This window comes from Schistocerca americana, chromosome 2 (assembly GCF_021461395.2).
Source record: "Schistocerca americana isolate TAMUIC-IGC-003095 chromosome 2, iqSchAmer2.1, whole genome shotgun sequence".
Taxonomy (NCBI): domain Eukaryota; kingdom Metazoa; phylum Arthropoda; class Insecta; order Orthoptera; family Acrididae; genus Schistocerca; species Schistocerca americana.
This window is the reverse complement of record NC_060120.1, coordinates 68,545,312-68,572,779: the sequence shown is the minus strand read 5'-3', so window position 1 is coordinate 68,572,779 and position 27,468 is coordinate 68,545,312. Positions and strand designations below refer to the sequence as shown.

General features: G+C 40.7%; 1 protein-coding gene across 1 annotated transcript in view; it reads left to right on the top strand.

The window, feature by feature from the left end:
* Positions 1–8,917: 8,917 nt before the first annotated feature.
* Positions 8,918–27,468, top strand: part of LOC124593781 (protein artichoke) — a 185,569-nt gene continuing 167,018 nt past the window's right edge. Inside the window, exon 1 of the mRNA XM_047132130.1 lies at positions 8,918–8,940. Within this exon, the coding sequence (XP_046988086.1) occupies positions 8,918–8,940 (23 nt within the window). The remainder of the gene's footprint in view (positions 8,941–27,468) is intronic.

Sequence of the window (27,468 nt, the reverse complement as noted above, 5' to 3'; positions counted from 1 at the left end):
TCAGCTCCTACCATACTTTCGGAGTTATTCTTGGTGGCAATAGTTAGCGACTCATGCTGTAGTATGTGAAAGAAAAACTCGTGAAGTTTTTTTTTACAGTGTTTATAAATAATGATGTGTACACACTTCGTCACACGGTACACATCTAATCAAAGTCTAGTTCTGCTCATACCCAACCCAGCTTATCAGGCGTGACGGTATCAACAGGTGCTGCGATAAAGTGTCGCAAGCCTCCGAGGTTCTGTGGTAGTGGTGGTGCCTGACACTATCGTTGATGTCACCCCACAAGAGCAAAGCCCAAGGCTTCCTAGTCCGGCGACTGCGGTGGCCATTCAATTAGCGCCTGGTCGGCGACTGCAACACGGCCTATCCAGCGAAGTGGCAACGTCTCATTCATGTAAACTCTCAATTATGGAAACGTGGAGAGATGCCACCTTGTTGAGAGATGCAATTTCTGCTGTTAGTGTGAAGTTTGGTCTGAGCCCCAGTTGTAACATGAAACACCGCCAGAAATGAATGCTTGAACATAAATACAGATGCTAGCCAAGTAGATCCCGCTGTTGTATTTGACCACTAACAGTACCTGTCCAATGTCCTAACACGTTTCAACTATCAATCGTGAACGGAGCAGTGCTCTGTAGTTGTAAGTGCATTATGTCCGACCTAAGTGATTCGAACACGGTCAAATTGCGCTTCTACGGTGGGTGTTTCCATAACCAAGATGGCCGAAGTGTTTGATGTTTCAAGAAGCACCATATCGAAGGTTTAAACTGCATTCAGGGAAAACGGAAAAAGATCATGTGCTAAGTAACTACGTGGACGAAACGGTGTGTTACGTGATCGTTATGGACGGCCACTGAACAGGATCGTGGCCCAAAATGAGAGGACGACAGCTGCAAGAGTCACTGCAGAAATGAATGTCGCACTCGTGAATCCTGTCAGCATCAAAAGGACACGAATGGAACTCCAGAAGCAGGGAAATGCAGAATGAGTTGCAATTCCAGATACCACTCATCAGTGATGAAGATGCCCGTAACAGGAAAACGTGGAACCACAGCCATAGAACCTGGACTATGGAGCAACGGAAGGAAGTAATTTGGTCGGATGAGTCTTGTTTCACACTGCGTCCAACTTGTGGCCGAGTATACATCTTGCATACACTGTCCCAAGCCTATAATGCAGACTGCTTGTTGCCAAGAATGAAACATGGGAGGGGTTCAGTGATGATTTGGGCAGCCATGTCGTGGTATTCCATGGTTACTCTGAAAGGTCGCATTTCTGCCAAAGATTATGTGACAAGTTTGGCAGTGCAAGTCCATTCAATGTTTGAATGTTTGTTGCCCTATGGCAATGCTGGGTTCATAGACGACAGGACCTCCATGCACACAGTTCGCGTCGTCCGGGACTGCTTTTGTGAGCATTACAGTGAATTGTCTAATCTCCCCTGGCCACCACAGTTACCAGATCTCAGTATAACTGAGGCTTTGTGGGCTGCTTTGAAGAGAAAGGTGCGTGGTCGCTGTCCACCTGCATCATCATTAGCTGAACTTTCTACTACTCGTTATTTGAAACCCATACAGGACCTGTATTTGTCCATTAGGAGACGACTGGAAGCTGTTTCGAATGGTAATGGGTTTCAAAATGGTTCAAATGGCTCTGAGCACTATGGGACTTAACATCTGAGGTCATCAGTCCCCTAGAACCTAGAACTACTTAAACCTAACTAACCTAAGGACATCACACACATCCATGCCCGAGGCAGGATTCGAACCTGCGATCGTAGCGGTCGCACGGTTCCAGACATACTCGATGTTAACAAAATTCTCTTATTCAGAAACGCTCTCCTTGCCATTGCCAGTCTACATTTTATATCCTCTCTACTTCGACCATCGTCAGTTATTTTGCTCCCCAAATGGCAAAACTCCTTTACTACTTTAAGTGTCTCATTTCCTAATCTAATTCCCTCAGCATCACCCGACTTAATTCGACTACATTCCATTATCCTCGTTTTGCTTTTGTTGATGTTCATCTTATATCCTCCTTTCAAGACACTGTCCATTCCGTTCAGCTGCTCTTCCAGGTCCTTTGCTCTCTCTGACAGAATTATAATGTCATCGTCGAACCTCAAAGTTTTTATTTCTTCTCCACGGATTTTAATTCCAACTCCAAATTTTTCATTTGTTTCCTTTACTGCTTCCTCAATATACAGATTGAATAACATCGGGGATAGGCTACAGCCCTGTTTCACTCCCTTCCCAACCACTGCTTCCCTTTCATGCCCCTCGACTCTTATAGCTGCCATCTGGTTTCTGTACAAATTGTAAGTAGCCTTTCGCTCCCTGTATGTTACCACTGCCACCATCAGAGTTTGAAAGAGAGTATTCCAATCAACATTGTCAAAAACTTTCTCCAAGTCTAAAAATGCTATAAACGTAGGTTTTCCTTTCCTTAATCTATTTTCTAAGATAAGTCGTAAGATCAGTACTGCCGTACGTGTTCCAACATTTCTACGGAATCCAAACTGATCTTCCCCGAGGGCGGCTTCTACCAAGTTTTCCATTAGTCTGTAAAGAATTCGTGTTAGTATTCTGCAGCCGTAGCTTATTACACTGATAGTTCAGTAATTTTCACATCTGTCAACACCTGCTTTCTTCGGCATCGGTATTATTATATTCTTTTTGCAGTCTGAGGGCTTTTCGCCTGTCTCATACATCTTGCTCACCAGATGGTAGAGTTTTGTCAGGGCTGGCTCTCCCAAGGCTGTCAGTAGTTCTAATGGAATGTTGTCTCCTCCCGGGGCCTTGTTTCGACCTAGGTCTTTCAGTGCTCTGTCAAACTCTTCACGCAGTATCATATCTCACATTTCATCTTCATCTACATCCTCTTCCATTTCCATAATATTGTCCTCAAGAACATTGCCCTTGCATAAACCCTCTATATACTCCTTCCACCTTTCTGCCTTCCCTTCTTTGCTTAGAATTGGGTTTCCATCTGAGCTCTTGATATTCATACAAGTGGTTCTCTTTTCTCCAAAGGTCTCTTTAATTTTCCTGTAGGCAGTATCTATCTCACCCCTAGTGATATACGCCTCCAAATCCTTACATTAGTTCTCTAGCCACCCCTACTTAGCCATTTTGCACTTCCTGACGATCTCATTTTTGAGACGTTTGTACTCCTTTTTGCCCGCTTCATTTACTGCATTTTTGTACTTTCCCCTTTCATTAATTAAATTCAATATTTCTTCTGTTACCCAAGGATTTCTATTAGCCCTCGTCTTTTTACCTACGTGATCCTCTGCTGCCTTCACTATTTCATCCCTCAAAGCTACCCATTCTTCTTCTACTGTATTTCTTTCCCCCATTTCTGTCAATCGTTCCCTAATGCTCACCCTGAAACTCTCTACAACCTCTGGTTCTTTCAGTTTATGCAGGTCCCATCTCCTTAAATTTCCACCTTTTTGCAGTTTCTTCAGTTTTAATCTGCAGTTCATAACCAATAGATGGTGATCAGAGTCCACATCTGCCCCTGCAAATGTCTTACAATTTAAAACCTGGTTCCTGAATCTCTGTCTTTCCATTATATAACCAATCTGATACCTTCCAGGATCTCCAGGCTTCTTCCATGTATACAACCTTCTGACACGTTTCTTGAACCAAGTGTTAGCTATGATTAAGTTATGCTCTGTGCAAAATTCTACCAGGCGGCTTCCTCTTTCATTCCTCACCCCCATTCCATATTCACCTACTACGTTTCCTTCTCTTCCTTTTCCTACTATCGAATTCCAGCCATCCATGACTATTAAATTTTCGTCTCCCTTCACTATCTGAATAATTTCTTTTATCTCATCATACATTTCATCAATCTCTTCATCATTTGCGGAGCTATTCGGCATATAAACTTGTACTGTTGTATTAGGCGTGGGTTTCGTATCTATCTTGGCCACAATAATGCGTTCACTATGCTGTTTATAGTAGCTTATCCGCATTCCCATTTTTTATTCATTATTAAACCTACTCCTGCATTATTACAATATGGATACGAAAATTTACTTAACTCCCATTTCCACAGGAATCCTTTGAGTATTTACAACTATCTCTGAATCTTATAGTATTATTTGATACAGACATATTTACAAGACTCTTCACTTGAAGACTAACTGACATAGTGTTCACATAAAGTTCTCCCTAAGGCATTTAAGGCACTGGCAGTCTATATAAGACGATGCTGTCGTTTTGATCGTTGACTGCAAGCTGGGCTGAGCGTTCCTCTGCTCAGCCGTTAGTAGACCATCGACTGCGGCAGCGTAGCGAAGCTCTAGTAGGCATCGCTACGTGGGCGTCGCTCATTCGTCGCTGCAGCCTGCGGCGATTATAAAGTACTTTTCTGTGGTTTCGTTACGAGGTGCCAACCTTGCTTTGACACCTCGCCCTTCAGGCGAGACCACACGAATAGTTGTAGAAAACGAGTTCTCGACACTTGTCTTATAAAATATGCGCTTCAATGTATGAGGAATGTGTCCACATACTTTTGTAGATGTACATGTAGGTAAGTAAATCATCCCACCATCACTTCAAAAAATGCAGTTGATGCTTTTACTCTGATATTAGATGCACTCGATGTATGCCACATATACATATTAATAAACGTCCAGATGGTAACGCCATTGTTACCACTCGATCGCGCATAGGTCTGATGTAGTACTTTTGTCGTTATGGTATAATCGTACACGGGCTACTCCAGTAAGCAAAAGTAACTTATATCTGCTCAGAGGTTGTCAGCACTGCCCGAAGAATGACAATAAGCTCACTGTTTTTTTGCGTTTGTTGTGTTGCTTCAGTGAACAGTTCTATTCTAGTGACTTCAGAGTATTTCATTATGAGAGCCCGTTCATCTGCATCCACCAAAGAAGAAATTCGTCTTCTGTATTCTGAAGAGACTAAAGCTGTGAAGGTTATTTGCCGGATGCAGGTGCAGTATGGTGACAGCTGTCTCAGTGAACGAATAATACGCCTTAAAAGTCGACATGTATTTCAGAGACGAAGAGTGTTCGGATAGGTCATCTACTTAGAAAGTGGACAGGAACTTCGAAAGACTCGACCGATTGATTCGTGAGATCGTGAGGATATCAAAGCCTGACCCAGAATGTTAGTCTGTATCTTGCACTTTGATGGTCTCAAAGTTGGAAATTTCACTGCTTGAGCATTAATAAAACATCCCTCTGAAAGTCACAAATAACCTCATGACTCTTTGTCGTATAGGTGCAAAGAGTTTAGGGTTAACTGCAGTGAACGCGAACCTTTAATGATAGGTAATTATGGTTTATTCTCCCGTATTTGAGTAAGTCAGTTGGTGAAAAAACTGTATTCTCGTATCTAGAGTCATAGAGATAATATTTTCACCTCCATCTACATCAGTACGTTGCAGTAAATTAGACTGATTGTAAGACTAACGCCGGCCAGTGTGGCCGAGCGGTTCTAGGCGCTTCAGTCTGGAACCGCGCGACCGCTCCGGTCGCAGGTTCGGACCCTGCCTCGGGCATGGATGTGTGTGATGTCCTTAGGTTAGTTAGGTTTAAGTAGTTCTAAGTTCTACGGGACTGATGACATCAGATGTTAAGTCCTATGGTGCTCAGAGCCATTTCAACCATTTTTTCTTTTTTTTGTAAGACTAAATTCGCCTGTGTGTGATATCAAATTCTTTTAGTCGAATTATTTGATTCGTGTGGATAGCTGGCTATGTAGCAGCCTCAGAAGAACTGTGGTTGAGTTATCTTTACTTGCCTGAGCTAGGTATCAGCATACCTAGGTCTCTTGCTCCAAAATAGCGCCAGGACTATCAGACATTCCTGGTCTGCCTCTAAGTTTTATTTTGCAATTCACAGTTTAGCTGACATACTACATAAGTTTTGTGAGGTCACAGGACACGTACAGCGCTATCCCAAAAATGCTTTTCAGAAGCACATCCTACGCCAATAACTTGTACATTTGGGAATTCTGTGGTAACCGTCACATCGACTTTTCTAGGATTCACTTTAAATATTTTAAGCGAACGTTAGCTTGGCTCCTTTCAGCAACCTACTGCTGATTTCTTCGATTACCTTTGTCCTATTGAGCTAGTTCTCGACCTGTATAGACTTTGATGTAAGATGGGATATAGGCACCAATCTTCCTTTCCTCTAACAAACTCTATAGTAGGGCCATTATAACTATACTGGCAAGGAAGCAGTTCGCCTAGCATAAATAGGTGCTTCTATGCTGGGGAAAAATACTTCTGCGCCTCACTGCGATATAACTGTACCACCAAGTTTACTTACATCTGTATGTAACTGAATACTGTGACTGCTAATACTACAAATAATAATAAATACATGCACATGGAATTTACAACACTCAAGGCAGGCAAAGCTGTTTAAGCGTGCTTTCTATATAGCAAATTCGTCGATCACATCTTTGATGTCTAATTGCTGTGTTATGTAAGATCATGGAGAGAAAGGCAAGGCTTTTGACTCGATCCTGGGACATAGATGACAGCAAATAATTCTTGTCTTTTGAGAAGTAAGAAAGAGTATTCAGCAGAACAATTGGTTGCATAGGCTATCAAAAATTTTCACAGTCCGATCTGTAAATTAAGAAACAGTGAGGTGTTCACGCAATACTCTATGCAAAGTAATTAGAGAGGAGGTTTTATTTCGTTACTCTTCGCATATTCGCGTATGCTTTAAAATAAACAACTCATCACCCAAAAATGTTTTCAAGACGTCTCTTTAACGCCATTGCAGTTTTCTAGCTCACTTCAATAGTTTAGTGTAATCTCGTGTAGGAAAGTTACTTAGAAACTCAAAAGTGCTATTAAACTCTCAATATTTTTTTTCTTTTCTCCAATTCAGATATCAATCCGTCTATTATAACCAGAAGTGTATTCACTCGAAAATCTTCCTTACTTTGAAAGGTATTATCAAGCTCAGCTTTTTTATTCACTTTCAGTTTTCTTTACTTTTTGCTTTTTATGGCTGTTTTGTACATATTTATCTTACTCTTTTTAGTGCCAGCATTGTAATATGTGTCGTACATAGAAAGATTCTCTCGAACGTATCCAAGCAAAAAATCGTACAACTTTATTATAGTCCCAGTGTCGGTGTCAAGTCTCTGCGACAATTTATTTTCAACAGTAAATCTCCTCAATATCGCTGACGAAAAAATTATCATTATCGCAATATCCAGACTCTGCAGACGGCTCAGCATTGTAGTCGGCTTGCATCCTTTTGAGTTTCATCATTCTGAATAATTTCCGAACCATACATTATTTCAACACAGTTAAATTTGAAGCTATAGCAGGCACGTCCTGACCTGCGTGTTTGTGAAAGTCGCTATTAGTTGTAATGCCATCACGAAATGTGTTGACTCAAACCCATTGTTGTGAATCTTGCAAGATAGGCCTTTCATGGAAAAATTTTTGACCCCAGCAACAACTCGTTTTAATACATTCTTCAATATTTTACTTCTATCTCAAGCTGAGATGTTAGTTTCTTACGGTTAACACACATTTCCTACGTTCAGCTGAATTTTTTGTGGGTAGTCAGTCTTGTCTGACCGTTTATCCGGTCAATAAATCCGTCATTAGGTTTTGCAGACGGTGACGTTCTATTTAACAATGAAAATGGGACGCAAAATACGCTACCCTTACCTCCAGATTGTGCTACAAATAGTCTTCGTTGTTTCTCGCCATTCCTCGTGGCTCTGAAATACAAACCTTTATTTAAGTGTCTCGGAAAGTAAGCCTATTGCCTGCAAATCATATTGAAATCACAACCCATATTCTGTGCAACATGACCGCGTTCAGTTATATGATCGAGGAGGTATTCATTTATTATCCAGTTCGGAGGATCGTCAGAAACTGAATTACTACTTGTATAATTGTTTCTGCGCCATCACTGTCTTTCTAATATCAGAAACACCTGACTCAGATAATCCACACGTTGCTCTATTTTAGATACATTATTACACTTCACACTATTTCACTCCGATGTTTGTGGACTGGGGCTCGAACTGAAACTAGCTGGCTGTGTTTAATTTTCAAAATGCACATCGATTTTTGCACTCTTTCTCAAATGGTTCAAATGGCTCTGAGCACTATGCGACTTAACTTCTGAGGTCATCAGTCGCCTAACACTTAGAACTAATTAAACCTAACTAACCTAAGGACATCACACACATCCATGCCCGAGGCAGAATTCGAACCTGCGACCGTAGCGGTCGCTCGGTTCCAGACTGTAGCGCCTAGAAACGCACGGCCACTCCGGCCGGCTTTTCACAATTATCTCTATCTTCATTGCCTTATCTTTCGTGTGTTTCCGGTATCGGGAACCACCTAATCCTCTCCGACTGCAATTTTAATTAATACTAAAATATTAATAACAACTAAACACTTAACAACTGCATTCTTGAGAGTTTCAAAGTAAAGTGACCGGCAGTTAGAATGACTGGCGGCATTTTCATTGAATTTGACTTTTGAGTAGGCATTGGTGAGTTTCGACACTGCCATTCCTATGACAGTGTTAGCGGCGTCTCCCGTCATATAGCTTAATTGCTAGCAGTGAGATTTCCCTTCCTAACGTATACCTCACGAGAAGGCACGACGATGAGTGAAGTGAATAACAGTCACTCTGTGACGACAAAACGTCATTACTGAAACAAAACCTTGCGTTAAATCCAAATTCTCCTGTAGATGACCGTTTTCAACCATCACAATATGCCAGAGATACACTGCACATAAAAATAACTAGATAAATGTTGCATCCTCTGTGGCTTCGAAAAGAGAAGGGTGATTAGGTATAATGCCTAATTGACGGTGAAGTCTTACATCACAAGCTTGAACTGATGAAGAGTGGGACAGGCAGTGGCCTATACCCTTTTGAAAGATGCCATCAAGAGAACGGCTAGGGTGAGTGGGAGGAATTGATAGTTAATGCTAGTTTTGCGAGGAAACAATTTTGAGGGATGGGAGGTGACTGCAGCTCTTCTCTGTCCCTCGCTGGCTGCATCCTTGGGAAACATACGGGCATCTGCTGTAAGCCATTTAGGGAAACCACAGCAAGCTTAAATATCGATGGACAGATAGGGGTATGAACCACAGTCACCTTGAATGACAGTTCAGAATCCCATTACTGTGCTATCTAGGTGTGGAATTCAGACGTGTAGTTCTCCAGTTGTCTTATAGACATCTCGACCACTGAAAAATGCAGGAACACACTTTACTCTTCGCCCTCAAGCTTGTTTTAAGTACTCATCCGTCCTGACTCGGATTTGTTTTGGGGGGAATTTTAGTTTTACGTTAACAGTGACACACAGCAGCATTAATAGGTTTACTGGTTAAGTATTGGTCTACATGCACCTTGTGTGTGCGTTCACTGAGTGCAATGGGGAAGCGGCACAGCGACGCTATGCTGACACCCAAACCTCCAGATGTCAGAGAGTCATATCGTTACCAAACGTTGGATACTGATAGAATATCAACCAAAACAGCGATATAGTCTTTACTATGCGCTGTCGTCCAAGAGAACATACTAAAACGGTAAATAATAAGTACCCATTGCGAAGCACAGGAAAAGCATAACTGTGAGCGTCTGCAGTGTATAGCCCCAACGGGGAAGACTGTGGAGCATTAGTACGTCGTTCCAAGAGTCCTCGGGTCGAGCCCTGGTCAGGCCAGTTTATGTACTGTAGTAGGCTACCCGTGAAACTCTTATATGTGACAACATGTTCATGATATGTTAAAGGGCTGTTCGGGTTATACAGATGTACAGCGATGCTGCCATCAAGCAGTCAGTTATTATTCTTATTATTGTTACTGTTATTATTATTATCAGTATTAATACATCCGCAAGTCTGATGGAATTGTTGCTTTAACCTTTTGATTGACTGTTTGTGTTTAATCTGTGAAACAACAAATGAACTCTGTAGGTTTCCTACTGTCAAATAAACGAAGCGAAAGCAGAATGCTAATAGAACTTCGATATAAACTTCGAAAATCCTTTTAGATATCAGGAGTATGTTGCCCCATATCACAATTTCACACGTACCACACTTTAAAAACTGGCAACACCATAGCTCGAATTCGGGACCCTTGCCGCGACAAAATAACACTCTACCAATAACCATGGGTTCGGTGTGGGGCGGTGGAGGAGTGAAGTGGACTGCAGTAGTCGTCGTGGGGTTGTGGACCACTACGGCTGCGGCGGGGACGGAGCCTCTCCGTCGTTTCTAGGTCCCCGGTTACAATACAATACAGTATAATACAACACTCTACCAAATTCCCCAACGGAAGCTGTTCTTGACAGCCCTTCACAGTTATGCTTTTCTTGCGCTCTATAGTTCATGTGTTTACCTATTACTTGTCGTTTAAGCACGTTCTCTAGGGCGACAACACATAGCACAAAGTATATCGATACCGTACTCAACGCTTGGTACTGATCTGACTTGAACGTCTGGAGGTTTTGATGTAAGCCGTTCCCACTTCAAAGTCAACCATGTAATAACACTTTTATATCTGCAATTTTTGTAACTCTTCATCAGTAAATCAATCCATACTGCTGTGTGCCACTGTTAATGAACAACCAATGCAGTACTGGAAGCACGTTTGAAGGAGAAGATCAAAGTAGGCATTACTGACATCGACAGCAAGTACTTCGAGAGAATGGAATAAGTTTATTTCCAAAGGCAATGCCCAGTGCACACCGTTCACATTTGCACTGTTATGTAGTGCAATATAAAATCTGTGGCGATAGCCCACGACCAAGCTGTTGGCCTCACTGGGGGTAGAGTTCAGTATTTCTGCGACGTGGCACTAGGAGGGGATGGGTGGTGAGCCTATCGTCATGGCCGCCTATACCTCCGTAAGTGGATCTGCGGCCATCCTGGAGGGACCGGAAAGAGGAAAAAGCACAGCTCCTGCCCAGGTTTGTACCCAGAAATCTAGCGCTTGCACTGTGGCGGAATCATTTACGATCGTTGTTGACCTACAACAGTGTCCTAAAATTGGAGACAGTCACGACATAAACCTTTGGCAAAGTTATCTTGATTACATAGCGAGCGCGTATTTGCCGATGGTACAGCCTGTATATACTCGTACAACACGATTTTATGCCATATCGATGTACTTTTTTTTAATTCAAGTAACGTACGGTACTAACAATCTAACACCGAAATACATCTAATCATCAAAAGATCCTCAGGTAATGTATTAAGAGCTAGTACGTAGGGGGGCAGTAATTGTAAGTGATGTTTAATTTTTGGTTGACTTATCTCTGACTGACTAACAAAATGTCAAAATGCGCTAAACCACGCAGTGAAGAAACCGGGAAATTAATACGTTGCTCACTCTCTTTACATCTGTATACTACAAACTATAATCCGTTCATCATAAGAATAAACCTGATGTAAACATTATACTATGTATTTTTCCGAGTTTACTGGAACCTCATTGGATTTCCGTTTCACAAGGGGCTGCAGTCAAGCTGTGTCGAGTACTGTGAAGTAATGTAATAAGGGTACGTTTTGTGATGTGCGTTACGCGCACATCGGCTTAGCGATAATACGGGACAACAGCTTTACCGGCGTATTTAACGTGGACAACACTAGCCGGTCAGCTGGTACAGCTAACCTGCAGTGGCGCGACCAACTACAGATCACACTTAATAAGAGACGAGCAGAGGAGCAATACAACTTCGAACTTTATTTAATTTTTAAGCAGAATGAAATAATACACTGCAAATCTCCCACAATACGCTCCGTAGACGACTAGACGAAAACCGCAACACGTTGTCGTTTTTAGCTAACGTCCTATTGTAATTAAAAACAAGAATGATTAAAATTCCTGGATTAACGACAGGATATTTTTTCTGCATAAGCTGTGTGTAACGTAAGAGAGTACGGAAGGATTTCACCATGTAGTTAAATATTGAATCCAGTGAAGGTATTACTTACAGTCAATCGTCTGCTAATCTCTTACTCCTTCCTTATTCGAATCCGAGAAATACACTTCAGTTATGGAAGTGTCACCTGCTACGATGATAACGAGCCTATCCACAACAGAATCCACGAAGCAAACCAGACGCAGCATCTTCTTCTTTTATGACGAGCCATTCTATATCCCGCCAGCGTTCGGCAGTGAGGTGTGAAAAATCTGCGTGCGTTAGTTCCAGTACGTCTGGCAGCTTAACAGTCTTGTTACTTCTCGGGCCAAATCCCGCAGCTTGGCTCCAGATCAGTTTCGTTGGGTTCATATTGTAATGGTACAGTAGCAAATGTAAAAATGCAGCATTTGTATGATGTGCTCAATGATTGTTTTTCATGTTTCTTCGATACATGTACTGTGGTACAAAACGGTGGACACAGTCCAAAAAAAGAGGATTTGGTTTTCCATTCTTGCCTTAAGAATTAAATTGTTGTGTTTTCTTAATTTAAACAACTACGTGCATTATTCATAAGAAATGATGATGAGTTTTATAATTACGAGATGTAGGCATTTCAGACTGAAAGAGAAAAAAAAAATTATGCGGGGAGATTTGTACCAACTCATGAATAACCGCATTGAGTCATATGCCATTACGCTTCTGACTGCGATACACGTTCGATATGGATTCTTTTACTAACTACATTATATACAACGCTGGTAAAAATTCAAAACCGATTACCTTCGTAAATTTATGAATAACATTAAGAACAGCCTATTTCCCGGCACTTTTTAACCGTGTTCTACGCACGTGTTTCACTACGGAACAGAAAGCAGCCTCAGCCATTTTCATACTGCGCATTAACAGCGCGACAAACAGAGCACAACGCTGCATTGGCTGTGACTGTACACGATTTTTGAAATAAAAACTACGTAGATATGTGGGGCGGCGGAATGAGTTTGTAATAATAATTAACTGCATATCCTTGTTTGAATGTTGTAACATTTCCAGGCCGATGCACCATATGTGGGGCGGCGGATAGTTTTGTAAAAATAATAAAAAATCTATTGCTGGCTAAACGCTTGCGTGTTGAATCAGTTTCTAGCTTTTAGAATGTTGTTATTGCTGTCTTTTGCCGTTCTCAACACTGGCTCTCTATTTACTCCGTGACCACCAGAAAGTGATTTAATAAAACTTGGAGCCAGTAAATAGATATCCTAGTGCCCACTTTACCTGAGAATGTTCTTATAGCTGCAGCTTATAGCTCTGAGGAATTAGGAGATTGTCCGGGATTTCTAATCAAACACGGTTTTCCAAAATAGTTGAGTATATTCTGAAATTCACTAATAAAAACCACAAGTATCCCTACAACCTAACTAACAGAACAGTTCAGAGTCTAATGCGCTGATGCAACAATAAATGTCCGAATCAAATGTTAAAAAGAATGCTCGCCATAATTTGATGAAAATACTTCATCAAACGCCACGCTAAATATTTGGTAGAATGTCTGTCCCGCGACGGCACGTGAAAATACGACAATACGCAAACTGAAGCTAGTTAATGAAAATCATTCCAGAATTAACACTTCACATGAAATGTTCTCATAGTTCCGCGTATCTCTAGTAACTTAATACGGCACCCGAGGCTGTTTGTAGCAGATACACTGATGCGACGCGACTACCGACACAGATGGCGTGTCATTCAGCGTCTGGAGAGAACTGGGGCCTTGCTTCCTCGCGCAGTGTTCTTATATATAAAGCCGCGGTGCGGACGGCTGAGGGAACGCCTGATTAAATCCGCTCTCCCGACTAGCCGCTGGGCTAGTAACGCACCACTTCAAGTTACATAATAATTTATAGCTTCTTTGGCTGATGGCCGAAGAATCTCTTAATTTAAACGTGCATTCAGCACGCAGGTAAGTATTGATAATAAAATTTTGACGTGGCTAAGTTAAATACTTTAGGCGAGAGAATTAATTCAATTGCCCTGCACGCACTAGATGAGCTCTGAACTGGCCCTGTTGAGATCCGCTATCGCTATAATTTTATAGGTATTAAAAAGAAACTTTACACATCTTCATAATCATAGCGGACCTCCAACCTATTTAAATCTAAACATCCTAGCCTTATTTACTAGCCTACTTAATCTATCTTGCTTCCTTCAGTTTTGAGATGAAAACCACAAAATCATGAATTTCCACTAAAGTCTTAATTTGTGAAATCCAGAGTACTGTTTTTATTAAATCATTATGAAAGATGAATCTAAATATAAATTTTGAAGTCTCTAGCTCTTTTCTGTTGCGCCAATGATTTTTCCAGAAAAACGTCCAAATCTCGGAAATGGCTGAAGTTATCGAACTGATATTTAACACACATTAATTTAGTAATATTCCTGACATGCTGGAAAAGTTTTAGTTCAATTGCTTGATTTTTAAGGTATTGCGCAACATTTATGACGTCAGAGCTAGTTACAGCAGACTGGCTGGCCCATAATGGAAACTGATGTGAATTTACTACAGCGTGAGTAGGCTGCTTCCCTACATCACCCTCTACTTAAATTTTTTTGTTTATGAATGTTAATGAATGAAAAAAAAATTTAATTACAAAAAGGGAAGCAAGAGTACAGTTTAACTCAATATGAAAATTCAAAATTGAAATATAAACCTGTAGAAACATTAAAGAAAACTGATGACCTACATTAATTATTTAAATTGTAGGCATGTTCACTGCCTTTTTAAACAATGTCATTACTCAAATTTTTAAACAAAGTCAATGAAATATTTTGGCATACATATTGCCTTAGACAAACAAACACATACAAATTGAAAAATTATGAAAATCTTAGATCCATTAAATACATTTTTACATACACAAATTCAAAGAAAATAACATGATACATAAACAGATGATTATCTCTTAGCAGTCTTTTCTAAACCTGGAAGAAAAGTTCACAAATAATTTTTACACACGTGGTTGTAGCCGCTTTGGCTGGCGTCCTACACTTCCATTCACAAGGGTAGAGGAGGGGAAGTTGCTATGGTGTGCGTCCTTCACGTTCTCTCTAAATTACATGGGGGAAAGGGGAGGGGTCACTGTGAGTTGTGTCCAAGTCACTCCACGCTTTCACGCAGCTACCAGGCTGCCATTATCTGGTTTGTCCTGTAGAACAAACAAAAAGAGTGCCTCAGACTCTGTTCACTTAACATCTAAGGGTGGGTCACAATGAAATGGGGATATATACATTTTCTCTTCCAATATGTTACTGGAACAAAGTTAACAGAACTTTTTCAGTATTACTCTCGCGGTTACTTAACTATCATAAAATCGTTAAACAAATGGCTCAAAACGCCTTTAGTCATGTATTAGAGAAAATTTATGCTCCTAAGGCATACAATCATGAATCATATTTAATCTGAATTTATTATTTCTGGGCCGGAACACTGAACCAATGCTCGGTACATTCCTGACAAATCTGCATCTTATTTACTTAACTGACTCATCTTTGATTACTTTATTCTTAGAGATAGTATGAGTATGATTAGTGGTTGTTTTCTCAGCTTCTTTGTACATGTGAGTAACTTTTGGTAACAGTACAATTGTGAGTGTTCAAAACACACTACGTTTAGTTGACTACAAAATCCACTTATTGGTCCTCTGCTGTTGCCAGTTCCACATCTGCAATTAGGTACTTACTTACTTTGAAGTGTATTTATGCGGAGCTAAAATAATGTTTTACGTCTGCCATTATGTACTTACTTACTTTGCTAGTGTATGAACTTATTTAACACTCACTGTATTAATATTTAAAGCATAGGATAGCACATTTATTTCATATTCATAGTGTACTGCAGCTGATTAGATTGCTCACGTGGCAATCCATTTCCACTCAATCGGACGCTGAAACCACAGGTAGTCTCTCTCAGACCTACCACTAAACTGCATCAAATAATTATGGACGAGCGTAATGCTAAATTCCTTAAACCTACAGGACACCATGAGCTGCTCTGTCTCATCTAACATAAGGGTACCTATGGTCGCATTCACGCCTCCAACTCATAACCTCAATACGTGTAGGTGTATCCTGTCACACACTACACTAAAATAATGGCCAGCTCCAACCCTATAAATACTTCAGGGACGTGTCCTTCACGTCTCAACCACAAACACTGCTCAATTTTATTACACTGCCTTTCCTTGCTACATCAGGTGAGTTTAATCTTACAACTTATCTGCATATTTTTCATACCACTAAGCAATCTCTTTCTTACTATTTATTAGTTAGCTCTAATGCATACACTAGGTTTCACTACCACTTCAGATCTTGCTTGTACATGAATTCATATATCTTTTTAAATTACTGTTGGTGGACCATTTCCATTAAAACAACACTTTGTACTTATTATATTACCAGGGTACTATACATAATTGTTACTCAAATACATTTTATATCTTAATTACGTCATACTTCTCTATTGTTTGTCACTATTAGGTTTGTCACATTAGGTATTTTTTCTTTACTAATCGGTAGATAGAATGGTTACATAACTCAAGGCTTGATAGTCATAACGGAAAATTTTAGTATTTGGAAAGAAAAGGTCGAAATTTTTGAGGACAGGAAAGAGGAAGAATGAGTGAGACCTGAAAAGGAAAGAAGATCTCACACAGCTGGGACCGCACAGCTGCCACACTGTGTAGAGGTTACAGAACAACCTCCTCCCTACAGCATTCATTGGTTTAATGCTGTAAAGAAGAGTTAGAAATTTTTGAGGATAGGAAAGAGGAAGAATGAGTGAGACCTGAAATGGGAAAGAAGATCTCACACAGCTGGGACTGCACAGCTGCCACACTGTGTAGAGGTTACAGAACAACCTACTCCCTACAGTATTCATTAGCTTATTATTGACGTGATAATCATACCGGAAAATTTTGTGTTGGAAAGTAGAGGTCGAAATTTTTGAGGACAGGAAAGAGGAAGAATGAGTGAGACCTGAAAGGGAAAGAAGATCTCACACAGCTGGGACTGCACAGCTGCCACACTGTGTAGAGGTTAAAGAACAACCTCCTCCCTACAGCATTTATTAGTTTAATGCTGGCTTGATTATCATAATGGAAAATTTTGTGTTGGAAAGTAGAGGTCGAAATTTTTGGGGATAGGAAAGATGAAGAATGAGTGAGACCTGAAAGGGAAAGAAGATCTCACACAGCTGGGACTGCACAGCTGCCACACTGTGTAGAGGTTAAAGAACAACCTCCTCCCTACAGCATTCATTAGCTTAATGCTGTATTGATAGTCATAACGGAAAATTTAGTATTTGGAAAGAAAATGTCAAAATTTTTGGGGATAGGAAAGATGAAGATTGAGTGAGACCTGAAATGGGAAAGAAGATCTCACACAGCTGGGACTGCACAGCTGCCACACTGTGTAGAGGTTAAAGAACAACCTCCTCCCTACAGCATTCAGTGGCTACCTATGAATTTGCCAGGTCGATCTGAAAATACCTTATGATGCCTTTTTAGAACCTGTCTCAGTTCTTCCTTTTGATTGCCTGAAATCCTATCGATTTCCTGCAATTTAGCTTCTATTTTGTCCAAAATAATTGCTTCTTCTTTTTCTTCTGTTTTTAGCTTACTTGTACTAAGATTAACATCCTCGTCCCAATACCTCCTATTTTTCAGAACTCGTATAGGCAGCTCCCAAGTTTCATGATCAGTTACTACATGTTTATCACTAAAAGGTACTATAATTACTCCGGTTATTGGCAAGACCATTTTTAACTGGCTTCTTTCAAAATCAACAACACTCTGATATTTCGACAAGAAATCTATGCCAATTAAAACCTCAATACTGAGATTGTTTACAATTAAACATGGATGATCAATTAAATTACCACTTATGTTAAAGGGTAGTAAAGCTTCTTGCTTTATCGTTTTTGACACCTTGCCAGTAGCACCAATTATTCTTAGTCCTGATACCCTCATTACTGTAAGCTTGTCTTTACCAGGTAATGCATCAAAGAAGGACTGAGATATTGCACTCACCTCACTTCCACTGTCTAAGAGACAACGTACATTGATACCCAACATATTCACTAATATTATAGGGTGGCTTATTCTAGGTTGTACAGGTGGTTCCTCAAATTCATCTAATAGTTCCTTTTGGATTTGTCTCCAACTAAAGTGATCAACATCTGTCTTCATTACATTTAGGTCACAGTGTGTAGGGGTTTCCTGAATTACATTCTCAGCTGCTTTTTCCAGTCGGTCTATTAATTTTAAATCGAAACACCACACGACTTCATTACATTTAGTTTGCTGAACATAACCCAAATTACTGTAGTCTGAGCGATTCTGCGCCTCCAGACATGGCATAATACTAGTTACAGCTAAACCACTTTTACCATTATCGTCGGTTTCCTCCTCAAGTGACAACTGGTCACAGCTACTGGGTTCATCGACCCCAAACAGCCTACCCTCTACATTCCCACTTATCTCCTGTCCTAAATCTATTAGTACATTATCAACCTCCTGCACAGGCACTTTAGATAAGAGCACATCATTCTCATCGTAAATATAAGCATGAATTTCTTCTGCTTCTTCACCTGTCAATTCAGTATTTTGTAGCTCATCCTTACTGTTACACTGCTGCGCCTTCTCTTTCTCTTCCCACTTAGAAAGCGTCTCTAACACGGTATCTATCAAATACTGTGAGTGATCTAATATTTCTGTTGTATCCTTAGGTGCTACCGACTCTTCATCCACATGTTCGGTTTGAGTATTCTGATCTGTCTTACCAATTCCCGTAACTACTGGCTTAGGAAAAGTAACCGCCTGGTGAGCGCCAGTGTCCTCATAGACGGGAACTAGTTTTCCTGCCTCGGCATACTACTGTTTCCTTTAGTTTCATTATAGTTAGCTGGCATAGCCTTACCTTCCGTACTGTTGTTTACATGCATATTTCTGTTTGGAACAAAATTATTATCCCTTGGACGCCATTGTTGGTTCGGATAATTATTTCCCCAATTCCTACCTCTCTTAGGATGGCGAACACCTACTGTTCTGATGTTTACATTGCCATTTTGCTCGTTCCTAAAATTACTACTATTATTGTTATTGGCATTTCTGTTATTACGTGCTTGCTCCTCATTGGCAGCAACACGTTCTACACGTTCCAAATACTCAATGAAACGATCCAGATTGTCTCTAGGGGCTGATATAATCCTAGTTTGCCAGTACCATGGCAGTTTAGCTTCCAGACCTAGTATAATCATTTCTGGTTTTAGCTTTTCCGCCAAATGTGACAAACGTGAAATCCATGACCTAGCAAACTCTTTTATTGATTCCTTGCCTGCATTGAAGCGTTTTCCACTCCAAAATTCTCTCAACACTTCATTTTGCTTATTGCTAGACCAATACTCATTAATGAAAGCTATTTTAAACTCCGCTAATGTTTTACACTTTAACATAACATCAGCTGACCAACGCATGGCGTCACCTGCTAAATGGCTTCTAATAAACGAGATTTTCTCTCGTTCAGACCAAGTTGGTGGAATCACATCTTCAAAATCGTTCCAGAAATCTAGCGGGTGGATATTTTTATCTGGATCGAACCGCAAGAACTGCCGACACCCGATAAAAGCGGCGTTTGCAGCTACAACTTGTTGTACATTACCATTACCAGAAGTTACTGAAGCTACTTTACTCTCAATGTTAGCAATGTTAGTACTTATATTTTCTACTTTCATTTCAACATTATCTACTCTTTGTACAATATGAGTAGTGTCAGTTTTGATTGCTTCTACTTCTGCTTGACATATGTTTACTTTTATATTAACATCTTTAAATCTATCTGAGCACAGTTCAGATTCCGCCTCGATCTTTTCTGTTAACTTGTGCTCCAGCTTCGCATCTTCCATTCGGAAGTCTTTGCGAACCTCAGCAACTTCGGATTTAACTGTTTTATACATTTCAGAAAACTGTTGAGCAACCTTTTTCTTAATATCCTCATGATTGCAATCAAGTTTATAATTCAAACTGTCTAGATCCTCTTTCAATTTATTGCAACCAGCCTTGAAAGTATCGTCCATTACCTCCAATCGTTTATTAAAATTTGTTTGGCTGGCCACAATCTCAGACTTTAATTCAGCATTACTGCTTTTGACCTGTTCACTTATTTCAGCCTTTAATTCAGCATTATTGGATTCTAACTTATTGTCCATTGCCTCAAACCGCATATTAAAATTTGTTTGACTGGCAGCTATTGCTTGTAATATAACATTTAGATCAACAGCCCCAGCATCTTTGGGTTGCTCACGAGCTGGCTTTTTATCACACTCAGGTGACGAAAAACTAGCTCCAACACCAGAATCATCAAAACTACATGAAACTTCTGACTGATTAGTCATATCTAACTTCTCCTTCTTAAACTCTACCATCTCTGATGACTGTTTCATTTTTAATTCATCAGAGAAACTATCATCCAATAAATTTACAATTTCTACTTTCCGCTTTACTACAGGGGTCTCTATTATTGAATCATTGCCCCTTCGCACACTACTGTCAGGAGACAATACCTCATTTTTCACTTTAACATTACTACCTTCATGCATGTTTATACTTGAAATGTTGTCTGAATTTACAGTTCCCTCAACAGACATAGGTTCTAATTTAAGTTTAAACTCAGTTTCTTTTGGCGGTTCCATCGCCAACAGTCTTTTAGTGCAGGTTAGTAAAATTTTTAACAGTTTCTCACTTAACTTAGTTCCTTCTGCACGACGTATGGCGTTGCCGGCGCGGCGTACCAGGATTCCTGATGCGACGTGGCACGTTGAACTGCAGACGGCTCTCCGACGGCTGTTGTGTGTTTGCGTGGCCCGCAATTGCAGGCTCTGCGCCGGCTGTTCCAGGGGACGACTGCGGTGCGGCGAGACTGGCTTCTCGCGATGCCGGCAGCACCGCTAGACTCTGTGCCAGCTCCGTCTATCCAGATGCGTTGTTAATCCCATCGCGTCGTCCATATACACACATAACACTTTCACTGCTCTATTACTCAGCTGCGTGTCGCATTTCACTCGCGAATCCGAATAGTTAAAAATCACTTTCACTTAGTTGATTTCCCGGCCGATGCACCATATGTGGGGCGGCGGAATGAGTTTGTAATAATAATTAACTGCATATCCTTGTTTGAATGTTGTAACATTTCCAGGCCGATGCACCATATGTGGGGCGGCGGATAGTTTTGTAAAAATAATAAAAAATCTATTGCTGGCTAAACGCTTGCGTGTTGAATCAGTTTCTAGCTTTTAGAATGTTGTTATTGCTGTCTTTTGCCGTTCTCAACACTGGCTCTCTATTTACTCCGTGACCACCAGAAAGTGATTTAATAAAACTTGGAGCCAGTAAATAGATATCCTAGTGCCCACTTTACCTGAGAATGTTCTTATAGCTGCAGCTTATAGCTCTGAGGAATTAGGAGATTGTCCGGGATTTCTAATCAAAAACGGTTTTCCAAAATAGTTGAGTATATTCTGAAATTCACTAATAAAAACCACAAGTATCCCTACAACCTAACTAACAGAACAGTTCAGAGTCTAATGCGCTGATGCAACAATAAATGTCCGAATCAAATGTTAAAAAGAATGCTCGCCATAATTTGATGAAAATACTTCATCAAACGCCACGCTAAATATTTGGTAGAATGTCTGTCCCGCGACGGCACGTGAAAATACGACAATACGCAAACTGAAGCTAGTTAATGAAAATCATTCCAGAATTAACACTTCACATGAAATGTTCTCGTAGTTCCGCGTATCTCTAGTAACTTAATACGGCACCCGAGGCTGTTTGTAGCAGATACACTGATGCGACGCGACTACCGACACAGATGGCGTGTCATTCAGCGTCTGGAGAGAACTGGGGCCTTGCTTCCTCGCGCAGTGTTCTTATATATAAAGCCGCGGTGCGGACGGCTGAGGGAACGCCTGATTAAATCCGCTCTCCCGACTAGCCGCTGGGCTAGTAACGCACCACTTCAAGTTACATAATAATTTATAGCTTCTTTGGCTGATGGCCGAAGAATCTCTTAATTTAAACGTGCATTCAGCACGCAGGTAAGTATTGATAATAAAATTTTGACGTGGCTAAGTTAAATACTTTAGGCGAGAGAATTAATTCAATTGCCCTGCACGCACTAGATGAGCTCTGAACTGGCCCTGTTGAGATCCGCTATCGCTATAATTTTATAGGTATTAAAAAGAAACTTTACACATCTTCATAATCATAGCGGACCTCCAACCTATTTAAATCTAAACATCCTAGCCTTATTTACTAGCCTACTTAATCTATCTTGCTTCCTTCAGTTTTGAGATGAAAACCACAAAATCATGAATTTCCACTAAAGTCTTAATTTGTGAAATCCAGAGTACTGTTTTTATTAAATCATTATGAAAGATGAATCTAAATATAAATTTTGAAGTCTCTAGCTCTTTTCTGTTGCGCCAATGATTTTTCCAGAAAAACGTCCAAATCTCGGAAATGGCTGAAGTTATCGAACTGATATTTAACACACATTAATTTAGTAATATTCCTGACATGCTGGAAAAGTTTTAGTTCAATTGCTTGATTTTTAAGGTATTGCGCAACATTTATGACGTCAGAGCTAGTTACAGCAGACTGGCTGGCCCATAATGGAAACTGATGTGAATTTACTACAGCGTGAGTAGGCTGCTTCCCTACAGATACAGCGTGAGTAAGAAAAACGTTGATGGCTGTTAATACATTTGAATATCTTAAAGTTTCATTTAACGTAACTTAGTAATAAGATATCTAATACGTAAGTAGGACCTACTTCCAAGTGCGTAACACCACCAGTGTACATGTGCTACCACTTCTGACCAATCACCGCATTGTGTTTGTTTACATCAGGTTTATTCTAATGATGAACGAATTATATAGACTACCATCTTTCCAGTAACTGCGATTAATTCGACCTTGTTATGAAAAAAAAATCTTAATGGATTCATCACTAAATCTCAAGCTTCTTGGATAATTAAATCATATACTTATTTTGATAATATGCATTGACGCCAACAGAGACTAAGAAAAACAGTTCTATTGTATTAACCTACTAAATCTCTATTTTTGGATCATCGTTTCTAGAACGTAGGCAACCCGTAATGTGTAAGTAACAACCTACCGATTATTTATTTATTTTTACTCACGTTATATGTAGTGTACAAGCTCTTCAGTTCCGCAGTTGCTGATCGTTGTAATGTTCAGAGACATAATTTACGGCTAAACCAGCGATATATCCGTAGCCTCTGGCTTCTACTTCTGTTTCCTGTTAGCTTACGCAAATTCTTATTCTCTTTATTTTATAAGACAGCTTTGTAATAAAGACTACTGTTATCAATCGCTGTAACTGAGTTGATGATATAATAACTTCTTTTTGTTACTTGAAAATGCAAAATATTAATAAAATTCTCATCGTAATCGACACTTCTCAAGCAAAGAATAGCTACGATAATTTTCGCCAAAATATGATATTCAGTAATTACTAGTACATTTCCTTTAGAAAAATATTAATTCCGTATGTTTCATTAGTTTTTTGTTTCTGTTATTTTTTCTAGTTCTTTATTTCTGTTTCTTTCAAATTGTAAGCTATTTCTTTTCTTCCCTTGGGGACTTTAGTTTAAGGGGATGTTACATTTATTTTCAATGAAAATGCGAGGACTTCAAATGTATTTTGAACACCTAGGCTCTGTTTAGCTCTTTATTTCAGCAGCGCAACGACGGTGTGAGTGAACAAGAGCCATCAAAAGTTAAACCCACATGAAACGACAGTAAGTAATGAAATAAACAAAAGGCCTACATGCCACCACCACTTTGGGCCTTCACTTATATAATGGAAATAAATTTGAGCCTCTTTAGATACTGGCTCTACGCGGACCCACTATCGTGCCCTAATTTAATTGTCAACTCGTCACTTAAAATTGGAAGTCATGGTAGCTTTCTCAGGCATTGATTCGAATGTTTCCAGATGAGTACTATTTTTCTGTTACTGTGAAAATCTCAACAATTATCGAGCAATTTCCACTATATGACCACAATTTCAGAATACCGCTATCACAAATACTAGTGCTTGTTTGTAAATTAATTCAATAAATATGAGTCCTCTGTTCAATAAGGACCCAAATCCACGTCTCCGCCTATCTCCAATCACACTATTACGTCAGTATGTGCCAATACAGCCAATAAAATCGCATTCAATCACCCTGGGAGTGTATGGACCAACGGATTCCGCCTTGTAGTACAGAACAGGATCACTAGTTAATATGCACAGAATTGGTCAGTACGACGACCGTTTGTATAGCAAAATAAGTGCCAATTATCAGTGTCCAGTCTGGGTACAGGATTTACTACGCTTCCTAGTAAACTATTAATTAATTCTTAAAGCCTGTGAAACCTGCAGTGGCCTATAGAGATCGTCTGTTGATCGCGATTTAATAACAACAATCAGAATTCAGTGAACCATAGAACCAACACAAGCAGTCAGCATCACCTTCTACACACTAACATCTTCCATATACCTAATTAAACTTATTCAGAAACTATCCCTCTGAATAGCAATCGAGCAGTTAAACTGCGGACATCAGTACGACAGCTCACCAATTAGTCTTCTCTGCGATAAGTCCACTGCCCTATAGAAAACCTGGTATTCAAGGGACTTGTTCAAGGTCCAGAACTGCACTGACTATTAGCCCCATGCTAAAACCATCTAGGAACCATTCAGCAAACAAAGGTATGACACTACCGTTACTTCTAACAATCAGTTCATTATGTTCCACAGCTGTCGGCTACTGCTTCTGTTGTTCTGTTGCCAACTCCTGTTGGATTTAATCTTTGCCACAGACTGCTAGTGCTGGCTATGAGCACTGTTAAGGCTGGCGATAAGCGCAACTCGTAACATCTTCGGCCTCTCGCTCCGTTCATAGTGGTGGCGAATGTCACAGCACCGATATTAGAACATTATTGTTAAGCAAACACGTATAAGGAAAACCCTATACTAACATACATTTCAGTTCTCCTGCTTATTTCTTTGGACTAATCCGGTTGTTAATACAACAAGTTAGGGAGACTTAACTTCTTTGATGACAATTAAAATTTTGTCATTACTTTTTGACCCGTCACACACACTACCCTCTATGTACCACAGCCAGAAGTTGGGGTAAGAAATCAAATCAAATGGAATTACTGTGGATGAGCCACCAGAGACCGCGAGTTCGTTATACCAGAAAACTCAGAAATGTCTTTCAGTAATCTGCGAAATGTTGTCGGTGGAGTTCGGTTTCACCCTGTATATCTTAGACTAAGAGTTTCAGATAAGACCTGTAAAGTATTGTCTTATTTTAATATACTGTCGGAAAAAATTCCAGAATGCAAGCATGCAAACGTGCATGCATTGTGTTGTACAAGTGCTGGAAGTCAGTTTCTGGGATAGAGAGCCATGCGTGTTGCAGTTAGTCGGTCAATATAGGAACAGTTAATGCTGTTTGTGTATGAAGCTGGTGTTGTCGTCCGATGATATCACATTTGTGCTCGATTGGAGACAGATCTGGTGATCGAGCAGGCCAAGCTAACATGTCGACACAGTGTAGAGCATGCTGGGTTACAACAACGGTATGTGAGCGAGCGTCATCCCGTTGGAAAACATCCCCTGGTACGCTGTTCATGTATGGCAGAGCAATAAGCCGAATCATCAGACTGAGGTACAAATTTGCAGTCATGGTACGTGGGATAACCATGAGAATGCTCCTGCTGTCATACAAAATGGCACCCCAGACCATAAATCCAGGTGTAGATCCTGTATGTCTGCCAAGAGACAGGATGGTTGCAGGCTCTCGACTGGCCTCTTTCTAACCAACACACGCCTATCACTGGTCTCCAGGAGGAACCAGCTTTCATCAGAAAACATTACAGACATCCACCCAGCCCTCCAATGAGCTCTCGCTTGAGACTATTGAAGTCTCATGTGGCGGTGGTTTGGGATCAGTGGAATGCACGCTACAGGGCGTCTCGATTGATGTTGTCCTTGAAGCAAGCGATCTGTAACAGTTCGTTGTGAACTGAATTGAATTGAAATTGAATTGTCACTGTAGTGCGAACTGCTGCTGAAATTACTGCTGCAGATGCAGTCCGATGTGTCAGAGCCATACGCGGAACACGATGGTCTTCCCTATCTCTAGCGCCACGTGGTCGTCAGGAGTCTACTTGCGACAGTATATTCACGTGACAATCGCTGCCACCAACTATGTGCAGTGGCTGCATTCCTGCCACGTCTTTCTGCAATGTCGCAAAAAAAAATCCAGTTTCCCGCACCCCTATTGCAGGTCACAATGAAAACTCGGTGCGGTAAAGTTAACGATGTCTATGTCGCCTTGAAGCATTCTTGACTAACGTCAATCCATCACATACACTACTGGCCACTAAAATTGCTACACCAAGAAAAAATGCAGACCATAAACGGGTATTCATTGGACAAATATATTACACTATAACTGACATGTGATTACATTTTCAAGCAATTTCGGTGCATAGATCCTGAGAAATCAGTACCCAGAACAACCACCTTTGACGGTAATAACAGCCTTGATACGCCTGGGCATAGAGTCAAACAGAGCTTGGATGGCGTGTACAGGTACAGCTGCCCATTTAGCTTCAACACGATACCACAGATCGTCAAGAGTAGTGACTGGTGTATTGTGACGAGCCAGTTGCTCGGCCACCATTGACCAGACGTTTCAAATTGGTGAGAGATCTGGAGAATGTGCTCGCCAGGGCACCAGTCGAACATTTTCTGTATCCAGAAAGGCCCGTACAGGATCTGCAACATATGGTTCTGCATTATCCTGCTGAAATGTAGGGTTTCGTAGGGATAGAATTAAGGGTAGAGCCACGGGTCGTAACACTTTTGAAATGTAACGTGCACTGTTCAAAGTGCCGTCAGTGCGAACAAGAGGTGACCGAGACGTGTAACCAATGGCACCCCATACCATCACGCCGGGTGATACGCCAGTATGGCGATGACGAATACACGCTTCCAGTGTGCGTTCACCGCAATGTCGCCAAACACGGATGCGACCATCATGATGTTGTAAACGGAACCTGGATTCATCCGAAAAAATGACATTTTACCATTCGTGCACCAAGGTTCGTCGTTGAGTACACCATCGCAGGCGCTCCTGTCTGTGATGCAGGGTCAAGGATAACCGCAGCCACGGTCTCCGAGCCGATAGTCCATGCTGCTGCAAACGTCGTCGAACTGTTCGTGCAGATGGTTGTTGTCTTGCAAACGTCCCCATCTGTTGACTCAGGGATCGAGACGTGGCTGCACGATCCGTTACAGCCATGCGGATAAGATGCCTGTCATCTCGACTGCTAGTGATACGAGGCCGTTGGGATCCTTCACGGCGGTTCCGTATTACCCTCCTGAACCCACCGATTCCATATTCTGCTAACAGTCAT